Source organism: Mauremys mutica, chromosome 2 (genome assembly GCF_020497125.1).
Source record: "Mauremys mutica isolate MM-2020 ecotype Southern chromosome 2, ASM2049712v1, whole genome shotgun sequence".
NCBI lineage: Eukaryota > Metazoa > Chordata > Testudines > Geoemydidae > Mauremys > Mauremys mutica.
The window spans coordinates 29246089-29258358 of record NC_059073.1 but is presented as its reverse complement, the minus strand read 5'-3'; the positions used below and the strand labels follow the sequence as shown (position 1 = coordinate 29258358).

The 12270-nt window shown below is 40.7% G+C and overlaps 1 protein-coding gene across 1 annotated transcript in view; it reads right to left on the bottom strand.

Moving 5' to 3' along the window:
- Positions 1-3211: 3211 nt before the first annotated feature.
- Positions 3212-12270, bottom strand: part of EIF3H (eukaryotic translation initiation factor 3 subunit H) — a 121096-nt gene continuing 112037 nt past the window's right edge. Inside the window, exons 6-8 of the mRNA XM_045004956.1 lie at positions 7435-7555; positions 5587-5719; positions 3212-3489 (exon numbers count right to left, since the gene is read on the bottom strand). Coding sequence (XP_044860891.1) covers positions 3392-3489; positions 5587-5719; positions 7435-7555 — 352 coding nt within the window. The 3' untranslated portion in view covers positions 3212-3391. The remainder of the gene's footprint in view (positions 3490-5586; positions 5720-7434; positions 7556-12270) is intronic.

The following is a 12270-nucleotide window of genomic DNA, read 5'->3' as shown; positions in this document are numbered from 1 at the left end:
GAGAAGAAATGTTTTCGGAAATCATGGAAGTGACCCGCAATGAAAGAACTCATCTGAATGAGTGGAAGGACGTGGTAGCAAAGTACAGGAAAGATGCCAGTGACCGTGAGGACAGGAGGGACCAACGTGAGGACAGGAGGGACAAATGTGAGGACAGAAGAAACGCTCGAGATGAGAGAAGAGATGCTTGAGATGAGAGGTGGCGGCAAGAAGATCAGCGGTGGCGGGATGCAACTCTGGGGCTGCTGCATGATCAAACTGACATGCTCCGGCGTATGGTGGAGCTTCAGGAACGGCAGCAGGATCACAGAGTGCCGCTGCAGCCCCTGTATAACCACCCTCCCCCCTCACCATGTTCCTTAGCCTCCTCACCTGCCAGATGAGTAAGAACTCATGGGGGTAGGCTCTGTACACCCGCCCACTCCACCCCAGTGGACAGCCCAACCAAAAGGCTCTCATTATTATGAAATTTTTTTAGTGGCCTTTTCCTTCCCTACTATTCTCCTCCCAAACCCCACCCGGGCTACCTTGTCAGTTCTCTCCCTCTTTTTATAATTAAGTAATAAAGAATACATGATTTTTAAACGAGTGACTTTATTTCCTTAGAAACCAAGCTGTGATCGAAGGGAGGGGGGTGGGTGGCTTACAGGGAATGAGTCAATCAAGGGGGGGGGGTCATCAAGGAGAAACAAACACAACAGTCACACTGTACCTTGGCCAGTGATGAAACTGGTTTTCAAAGCTTCTTTAATGCACACCGCTTCCTGGTGTGCTCTTCTAATCGCCCTGGTGTCTGGCTGTGCGTAATCAGTGGCCAGGTGATTTGCCTCAGCCTCCCACCCCGCCATAAAGGTCTCCTCTTTACTCTCACAGAGATTGTGGAGCACACAGCAAGCAGCAATAACAATGGGGACATTGGTTTGGCTGAGGTCTGAGCGAGTCAGTAATGTGCGCCAGTGCGCCTTTAAACGGCCAAATGCACATTCTACCACCATTCTGCACTTGCCCAGCCTGTAGTTGAACAGCTCCTGACTACTGTCCAGGCTGCCTGTGTATGGCTTCATGAGCCATGGCATCAAGGAGTAGACTGGATCCCCCAGGATAACGACAGGCATTTCAACATCCCCAACTGTTATTTTCTGGTCTGGGAAGTAATTCCCTTGCTGCAGCCGTTTAAACAGAGTAGTGTTCCTGAAGACGCGAGCATCATGAACCCTTCTCGGCCATCCCACGTGGATGTTGGTGAAACGTCCCTTGTGATCCACCAGTGATTGCAGCACCATGGAAAAGTACTCCTTGCGGTTTATGTAGTGGGTGCCCTGGTGCTCCGCTACCAAGATAGGGATATGGGTTCCATCTATCGCCCCACCACAGTTAGGGAATCCCATTGCAGCAAAGCCATCCACTATGACCTGCACATTTCCCAGAGTCACAATCTTTCGTAGCAGCAGCTTAGTGATTGCTTTGGCTACTTGCATCACAGCAGCCCCTACAGTAGATTTGCCCACTCCAAAATTGATTCCCGACTGACCGGTAGCTGTCTGGCATTGCAAGCTTCCATAGGGCTATCGCCACTCACTTCTCAACTGTGAGGGCTGCTCCCATCTTTGTATTCTGGCACTTCAAGGCAGGGGAATGCAAGTCACAAAGTTCCATGAAAGTGCCCTTACGCATGCGAAAGTTTTGCAGCCACTGGGAATCGTACCACACCTGCAGCACTATGCGGTCCCACCAGTCTGTGCTTGTTTCCCGGGCCCAAACTTGGTGTTCAATGGCTAGAACCTGCCCCATTACCAGCAGGATCTCCAAAGTGCAGGGGCCCGCAGTTTGACAGAATTCTGTGCTCATGTCCTCATCACTCTCGTCGCCGCGCTGCCGTAGCCGCCGCCTCCTCGCCTGGATTTGCAGGTCCTGGTTCAGCATTGACTGCACGAGAATGTGCAAGGTGTTTAAAACGTCCATGATTGCTGTCTTGAGCTCAGCAGGGTCCATGCTTGCTGTGGAATGGCATCTGCACAGTTCACCCAGGAAAAAAGGCGCGAAACGGTTGGCTGCTGCTGCTTTCATGGAGGGAGGGGTGAGGCTGTACCCAGAAGCACCCGTGACAATGTTTTTTGCCCCATCAGGCACTGGGATCTCAACCCAGCATTCCAATGGGTGGGGGAGACTGCGGGAACTATGGGATAGCTACCCAGAGTGCAACGCTCAGGAAATCGACGCTAGCCTCGGTACATGGACGCACACCGCCGAATTAATGTACTTAGTGTGGCCGCGTGCACTCGACTTTATACAATCTGTTTTAAAAAACCGGTTTCTGTAAAATCGGAATAATCTCGTAGTGTAGACGTACCTAAAGAGAGCATGCCTTTTTTAAACTCCCATAGCTTTTTTTAGTCTTCTACATTCCGGGCCTTTAGCTGTTCTAGACAAAATTAGTTTTGCAGTTTGGCTGGGGAGAAGATAAAAGTTTTCAAAGGTAACAGTTTGGGCATTATCCCTTAACAAGTGTGAAGTGTTTGCTCTGGGATGGTTTTTCTTGAGCCATTCTTCATTTCCTGATTGTTTTTCTAAACAGCTCTATATTAAACTAAAACAATATATTCATACAGTAAACATCCCAGTAACTAGGTCAACATGCAGCATTTGTTATTACCAACCAGCTCCAAATCCATCAACATGTATGACAAACTCCACAGAACTGAAATCCTCTATGGTTCTTTTTCTGCGCAGCTTAAATCTAGCCAAACTGCAGGAAGCGCTTCACACCTCTGTGTAACAATTTGGATTAATCAGTGTTCAGATAATTGAGGTTTAACTACGATGCATTACAAGAAATTTATATATTCTGCTGCTGAAGCCTATGACATTTTTGTGCCATGTAAGCTAAATGTGGTACCAGAAAGTCCAGAGAAGTTAAATGCAAAAAACTACTACTAATGCAACATTATGATTGTAAATTCAAGCACTCAAGTCAGGAAATTCAAAAGGCTAAGAGTTTTTCTGCAAAGTTAACTCAGCCATGTTGCACATATGAGGTATTTTTTATTCCTAGTTTCCAAGTTAAATACATGTATTATTGTTTGGTACAAATGAACATAGTAGGGCACACAACATGAGTTAATTAATATTGAGTGTTAATAAAACCTTGAGGGAACAGCATGGAAAATTCCAGTCTAATCTGGCCAACAAATAAGGAAATGCCAAACAAAAGTGTTAAAATTTGTTTTTATTTTTCTTTAGAAGAGAATTCTAGGCAAACCTGTGTGCCTTGGTTTCACAAGATATTTTTCCAATACACAGTGTTTTTAAAAGTGTTGTCAGAAGTATAAACTGAGAGTCCCAGGGCATCTCCTTTTGTTGGAGATTATATCAAATACCACATTTTTTCTCTTTAGTTATTGTGCTCTTGAAGAGCCTCCGCCATGAAGAGTTTGCCCAGGTTCTGTGCAGTAAACTCCTTGATATTCTGGCAATAGGTATTAATCTGACCTGTCAACAGGATAAAAACAAAAAACTCTGATTATAATTTAAAAATTCAAAGAGCATTTATTATTAAAACATATCATTTATATAAGGTAGAGCAGCATCCTGCACAATTTGACTGCTCCTATGCTTAGGGATTTGAAAGAGTTTTTAAATACACAAATAGAGTTAGGAAGAAGAGTAAATCAAATAAGCAGAATGGATAAGTTAGTGTGCATTAAAATGAATTATCACTACTGTAAGCAGAATCCAATTTTAATTCCAAAAAAGTTGCATCACATGCAACTTCTGAAAAGACAGCTGAACGATATAAACGATAAACAATTCATGGTGCTGTGCTGGATGCTTAACCACATCAATTAACTGAATTTAGAAGCCCTAAAAACACCGCAAGGCTAAATTTCAGTTTTATTCTTACCCATTTGCTGTCCCAGTTAAAAAGGAATCATCATATATGTTACACTATTAGTTTGAAAACTCTCCCATCTGACATTTAGTTGGCCGTGTTTTCACCAAATATTTCACTTTATTAGCAATTTCAAAAATCCTCAGGCTATGAAGACTTGTCAGTGCTATACAGATCAAACATCTCCATAAAACCATTTTTATACAAGTGCTCCTACAAGTTATTTATCCTGTTAGTCGGGAATAGCAAAACAAAGCCAGTTTAATCAAAATTAAGACCGTTTAGCAGACCAATAAACTTTCAATTTAATGCTCTATTTAAAAGTTTTTAAATGCCTCAGAGACAAAACAGTTAAGTTTTATTCTTTATCTCCAAACTTAACTCTATATGAATTAAAGAAGTAGATGCTTTCAGTTCTTTCCCAACTATGCTAACGAGAACAAATGGAGAAAGTGTTTTGGCTGAAGGCTGTTTTTGCTTTGGAGTATAATTGTTTGCACTTTCCCTTCTTGTAGAAGACTGAGCCATAACCCACCATAAAAGCATGCACACAATTTCTCTGTTACATTTCGTAAAACTATGTTAGCATGTATTTTTCAAGTAGCACTGTGCTGCTAAGATTCATTATCCAAGACAAATTGTACCAGGACAACACTCAGAATTCTGAGACCTCAGAAGGATTAATAAACCAGGGCACTTATTGTTTTAGAACTATACTAAAAAAGTGACTCACTGAAGTTTGTTTTTTCCCCTCATTTGAATTGTTTCAAGCAACAAGGCTAAGGGCCAATTCTTTTAATTTTGTATTTGTGTGATCGGTTAGTTGCTCATTCCTTCCACTGCACCAGACTACACAAGGCTTGATTTTAATTCTCTCTCTTGCTCTCTGTATATGGTGTGCGTAAAAACCTTCCAAATTACTTTCAAATGGCGTGAGAATGCAAAATATTAGGGAGCTAATATATCTGAGTGCCTTTCAAGTGAATGCCATCCAATTTGTGGCAACAGTCAACTGGCTCAACAAGCAGAAGAAACTCAAATATAAACCTCATCCTAAAATTAAGCAATTCTCTTTCTCATCATGTCTCCCACCCTAGGGCTCTTTTGGGGGAGGCGGGGAAGGGTGGAGAAGGCAGCTTGGGTTCTATGTTTCTGCTCCTGTGCTGCATCTCTGGTATCTGTCTTGCACGTCCTACCAAGCACAGGAAATGGGAGATGAGCCGGAGTCAGATGTGGCAATCGGTGGCTGCACAAGAGGGGAGGCTGAACGTGTAGGGGGAGCCCATACTCTGTTTCCACTCACTTCTTCAGTACCTTGGGGCTGGGAGAGAAAATGAAACTATTCTTCACCTAGAGCTCCACCTGGCCAGATTTAATTCTCACAGCTGTGAGAGAACTAGATCTGAAGAGGAGATAAAAGTGCATGATCCCCACAGCCACACAAATTTAAAGTTCTCCCCTACAAACTAGCTTTATGTCTCTATTTCAGTTTAATATTGTGGTTACCTTTAAACTTAGGCTGCACAATTTTTCATCAGCATTTCTTAGGTATTTCCCTAGAGAGACTAAGCAAAGGGAAACAGTGCAAATGCTGAGATATCACATGACATCATATGTAAAGTGAAAGCAGGATATTAAGGGTAACAACTATATTTTTCCTGTGGCTATGAAATGAGAAAGATCGCCAGAGCCATTACCTGCAATAAGCAGTGAATCCATTCTGGCAGGGGGCTGTGGCGGTTTGAACAGTTTGCTCATGTCCTCTTCAGGAAGTGGAGGCTCTCCTCGACTCTGTCGCTGTAAGTTTTCTTGCTGACGTCTCTGCTGGTACTGGAAACAATGCAACAAACACAGATTGTGGTAGGATTCTTAACACAAGTATAGCTGAGCAAAGAAAAGCTTCTCAAGTGCAGCCAACAAAGAAATTAAAGGCGTTACTTCACCCATATATGGATTTTATTTAATAAAACCTGTCCAATCCCCCAAAAGTACAAACTGAAATTAACTACACTCAACATGCCTATATATCAATAGGGGTTTCATAAAAAATATGTTTAACTTTACTTTTGAGTTGGGACTTTTGTAAGCAGAAAGATGCACTGTAACATTCTGTATTGGAAGGGGGTTAAAATCCATTGTTACTGAAGCTAAGTCAGCAGTATATTTGATAGAAAGATCAGCAGGGTGCAAAAGACTCAATTTTCTCAAACATAGTCAACTGAGTGGCTAGAATTTAAGAGTATACAAGAAGCCAATTCCTTAAGTAATTTTGCAGCAGAAAAAAAAATAAATACAAATTTAGAAATTCCTAAATCCTATGGCAACACAATGTTGTTGCTATATGGCAGGGGGAAAAGACCCCTTAATAATGTTCTCTTCAGCTGAAGAGTGAAAGCCACAAATTAACGATACAGAGTTGGTTAAAACAAGTTATTGTCCATCGGTACATCTCAAGCTTTATTAGTTCTTTTATCCATTACAAGTGCTTGGGTCTGATGTTACCACTTAGAAGTCAGTACTGTATGGGCCACTAGAAGGAAGAATTTAAGTAATCTGACTAGTTTATAAAAGAAGGTGTTTACAGCCTGCTCTTATAGTTCTTTCCTTTTCAATTCTATTTTTACAATATTTTTAAATTAAGTGAAGACCATTTTTTCATCCTTTAGCTGAATATTTATGTTTTTACAAAAATGGTGCTTAAACTAAACCATTAAGAAATGTTACATTTATGTTTAAAAAGATGTAAAAATTTTAGAAGCCATTTAATGTATTTTGTATGGTACCATACATATAAAAATGTATGTTGGGATTTGCTAGATATATGCAGATAGTAAAAGGCATAAACTTTAATCTGTATCTTGCTCACTTAAACTCATAGCAAATATATTTAAATCTGAAGGCAAAAAGACACACAGGATATTTTAATTATCAGTTTGCTACATCAGCGCAGAGGTACCTGAATGCATTTCAGTATGCTATCAGGTACGAAATGTTGTCAATCAACAATTTTTCAGCAGCAATGACAAATGTGGTCTTCAGGCCACATTAATGAAGAAAAGGTTCATATATCTGTATGTGAGAGAGTTACATTACATTGTACCATCCACTTCTCAGCAGCTAGTTTCTTGTTTCTTATCAAAATTGCTTGCTCTTAATCACAATTGCTCCGTTTTTTAAATGAATCCACTACTAAAGCAATTAAAGTTAGTTAAGAAGTGAGGTACAACACCCTGGAAGCTACTTCACTCGGATTTTCCAAATAAATGCCTCTTTGCATTATTCACATAACCTTGGCAATACAAAGTGAATACAGAGTGTCATCTGATGTTACCATCTCTCTGTTTTAAGTAGGCAGATGTTTGTGGCAAAGAGTTTCAAATAATGCACAGAGAGTTAGCTTTCTGAACAAACCTCTGTATGTAGCAGCTGATATGCAGGGAGCTTCTAAAGTGTAGTTTGAATGGTATTAAATGTAGGCTTATATGATGCTTCGCCCTCATTTTGTGGGGAAAAAAGCTCTGATTCAGCTTCTCTCAGCTACCAACCTGGTGTTTCTGCTGCTGCTGCTTGCTTGTGTTCCTCAGGTAAGTGTTGTATTTAACTATATCCTGGCTCATTTCATCCACTCTGTCCATCAGCAATTGCAGGGTCTTCCCCAAGTGATTACTGAAATACAAACGTAATTTCTTACTGGTAAAGTTAACCATAACAATATTTTAAAACTCAAATGCATTACAAAAAAGTCACTTGACCACTGTTCTTGCCCAGTAGTACAGCTAGTTAGTTTCCTTCTATAAATTCATAGTAACATGGTATGCAATTATTGAAAACCATTTATTGTTTAAGGACAGTTCTACTAAAATATCTGCCACTTACCACCCAATGTGTTTCAACATTTTTCTTAAAAAAAAAAAAAATAAAAATAAAAAAAAATGGAGAGAGAAAGTTACTGCTAGTGAAAGTCCAGGCCCGGTATAACCATATATCTATCTAGGTAGTTGGCTTCCATCACCATAATATTTAAGTGTCCATGGTCTTAGCTTTCTGAACATCTACACTTAGCACCTAATAGGGAGCTTCAGAGGGAGTAGTGGTTTCAGTCAGGTACAGTGTGCAAGCAGAAAGAAGGTGTGGGAAGACTCCCTTACTTAGCTCCATAAAGCCACTTCCTAACCTCAATCACCTGCAATTTCCAGATCCAGGCCAAATGTATCCAAAACAGTGCGACGGATTTGTGATGTGCACCCCTAAACAGTTCAAATACAATGGCTATGTTCCATATCCTTGGTTTAAAGTCACTGTTAGCCCTATGTAATCTTCCTGGGTCTCTTGATGGATCAGTTAAATAAATATTCTTCAAGGCTTCATAAAATTAACTAGGCTACCAAGCCATACTTGGAAGATATCACTTGCCCTTTAGTCATTGGCAGACGGAGTTGCTTCCAGCCAGGCCAATTCAACATTCCATACTGCAGGCCATATGGAAACAGCAAGGCTGCATGGGTCCAATTTACGTTAGATGATCAGCAAGCTTGTCCAGACAAATGCAGTCTGTTTAACAATTTTTATTACCACTTTTTTTTCCTGGCAAAGTATGTTCAATATTTTACAGGAAAGTTGAATTTTCAAGATATCACAGTAGGGCAAGATGGTTTTCACCAAAGAGTTCAGGAACTCAAATATGAAATTGTAGGACTACTAACTGTAATTTGAAACCTACTGCTGAAACAAACCTCTATACCTGATAACTGGAAGGAAATTAATGTAACAACAGTTTTTAAAAATGGGCTCCAGAGGTCATCCTAGCAATTACAGTACAGTATGCCTAATTTCATTGCTGGGCAAACTGGTAGAAACTATAGTAAAGAAGAGAATGATTAGACGCATAGATGAATGTAACACATTGGGGGAAGAGTCAACATGACATGTCAAAGGAAATCATGCCATCAGAATTCTTTGAGGGTGTCAACGAGCAGGTGGATAAACATGACCCAGCTGACAGAGTACTTGGATTTCCAGAAAGCCTTGACAAAGGTCCCTCACCAACTCTTAAGGGAACTAAGTAGTCATAGGATAACAGGGAAGATTCTCTCATGGATCAGTAACTAGCTAAAAAGACAGAAAAACCAACGGTAGGAATAAGTGGTCAGTTTTTCACAATGGAGAGAGGTAAACAGTGGGATCCCCCAAGGATACATACTTTGACCTGTGCTGTTCAACATACTCAAATGATCTGGATAGTTTCAAGATTGTAGTCTGCTTTGGACTTAAGTAAGATTTATAGGCAGATCTCAGAAAACTGGGTCACTGGGCCACAGTGACAGATGAAATTCCACCTTGACAGGTCAAAGTAATGCACACTGGAAAAAATAAGCTCAATTACACACATTGTGTGTAGTTCTCAATTAGTTGTTACTTGTCCGAGACAAAAGCAGGTTCGAGTAAGTATTTAATTGAGAGAGGAAAATCAAAACGTGACAGACTGAAATTTCAAACCACGTGGCCATTTATTAATAAGGGATAAATTACAACTTGGGCCGGGGGGAGGTAATTTATGAACTAGAAATACTATCAAGATAAACCACACACAACTTGAAAACAGTCTATTTGCATCTAACAACAAGAACTAAACGACCTATGATCAACCGCTTACTAAAATCCAAAATAGACACGCAAACTGAGTAAACTGTGCACGCATTAACCGAATGTTGTGAAATACACCAACTAACCACAACAGTAATCAATACAATTTGATTCTCCTATACTGTATACACAACTTTGCACCAAATAAGGGAGAAAGAAGAAAAAAAAGGAAGAGGCTAAGCAAACAAAATGTTCACAGAAATTAAAATGCACATACCACACTCCAGGCGCAGCTGACCAGCAGTACAGACACAGAGTGCATGACGAATTGAGGGGAAGTAATCCTAACACGACACGACACAAGCTGGCAAAATCCGGAGGAGACCCTGGCTGAAAGGGTGATCAGGCCTTCCAGCTAACACGCGGGCACTCCTGCTGTTTTTGGCACGAGATACAGTTTTATTCGAAGACTCTTACTCGTGCCAGCGTCTAATTGGTCCCTAGCTCCTTCGCCCTCCAGGTTCCAAGCTGGAGCCCTCTACGTCAACAGGAGCTGCACCCGGCACACTACTCTTTTGCAAACAACACGCTGGTATTGTAGCACACGGCACCAACTTGACCCACAATTGACCAGATAGAAGGTTCGGGAATAGGCACACGGCACTATAATGTTGCACACCGCACTACGGTGTTGCACACGGTACCAATGTGACCTTTTGATCGACAACTGGCCATACAGACGCCATGTTTGAGCATGAGTTTAGGGCTGTGACATTACTATTCAAGAAAGATCGAGGAGTCATTGTGGACAGTTCTCTAAAAACTTCAGTCAATGCACAGCAGTGGTCAACAAAGCTAATAGAATGTTATTAGGAAAGGGATAAAAAAATGTAGAAAACATAATATGACTATGTAAATACATGGCGCAGCCACACAATGTATTTAATATTGTGTCCATTTCTGTTCACCCCATCTCAAAAAACAGAATTGGAAAGGTTCAGAGAAGGGCAAAGAAGGTGATCAAGGGTATGGTATGGCTTCCATATGGGATACTTAAAATATTAGGGTCATTCAGATGAGAAAAGAGACTATTAAGGAGGGATATGACAGGTCTATAAAATCATGAATGTTGTGGAAAAAGTGAATACAGAAGTGTTATTTAACTTTTCCCACAATACAAAAAATAGTGGTCACCAGATTAAATTAATAGGCAGCAGGTTTAATATCAGTAAGAGGAGGCACTTTTTCCACACAACACATAATTAACTTGTAGAACTCATTACCATGGGATATTGTGATGGCTGATAGTATAGCTGGATTCAAAGAGAATTAGATAAGTTCATGGAGGGCTATTAGCCAAGATGGTCAGGGATGCAACTCCATGCTCTGGGTGTCCCTGAACCTCTGACTGCCAGAAGCCAGGAGGGGAAGACTGGGGTAGATCTCTCCAAAACTGCTATGTTCTGTATACTCCCCCTGAAGCTCTGGTACTGGCCACTGTTGGAGACAAGATATGAGGCTAGATGGACCAGTATGGCCATTCTTATGTTCTTAAGCAAATTAACTTTTTTCACAAAACTTTTAGTATGGTATTTATGGTGACAACATTCGTACCAAACAGGAGTGTGGGGGAAGGGATATCGTTGCACTGTATTTTACCTCTTTGACTGATTGGAAGCAAGGCTTGCTGGCTTCAGAGTGAGCAGTGCTCAGCCATACTTGGCTCCAGGCCAGTTAGTCACACAGACATCATTTTTCTTTTCTCTACTGAAATACATTATTACTAGTTTTTAGTTAGCTACTCTGTTTTGTGTACTTCTACATCAGAATCATATAGCCACTACTCATCTGGACTGTCCATATGATTATTTCCCTCGATCTTTTACAATGCATTCTCTCTACACTCTTCACTTTTCTAAAGGTTCTTGATGTGCTGTATGTACTCCAACTGGAAACAACCAGCAGATAGGACAGTGGCATAAATCTAAGGGAATAGTATAGAGTTTACCCCCGCATCCCTCTCAACACACAAACGTAGCCTTTAAAAGTGTAAATTGCTCCTACAAAAGCCAGGAAATACAGAGTTACAGCTTAAAGCAGCTTGTGCACCAAGCACAGCATGGTATATGCTTAGAAAGTAGCTAAGGGAGCTCATCATTGTCTCTAAGTATTGGACCTGCTATTTGACAATTCACTCTAAGCAGAGTCTCCTGTTCACCCCACCGTTTATTTTCTACTCAAGTTGTAAAATCTCTTGGGGGAGAGGGGCAGGAAGAGGGGATAAAAGCTTCAACTACACAGCAGCAAGAAAAGTGTTTCTATAATTATTTTTGAACTTCCTGCTTTGTTTTGGGGTTTGTTTTTTGAGCATTTTAACTGTATGATATTAGAACTGTGGAATACTGCCATGACCATGGGTGTGTGTATTTTCCACTTTTTATTGAGTTTATATTACCCAGAGTGTTCGCCCTGGATATTATCAGAAGCAAGTGCCTATGTGTACACGCACACTAATGGCCTTGTAGGGCATGTGGGTATCACAAATACATAATTATTATACAGATAGTGTCCACATGAAATATAGCTAGTTACAGAGAATGATTTTATGTGAATCTCTCTGGGGCCAGTTCAGTTTAGCAGAATACTGAAACAGGGAGTTATTGTTAGAAGTTGTAGTAATATGGTGTTTGCTTTCATTGCCAGGGAAACTAAAAGCTGAAAACCGATAACTTAAACAGATGTGAACTGAGACATGAAGTGATAAGTATGCTCCAACTACAGGACCAATTTTTCCATAG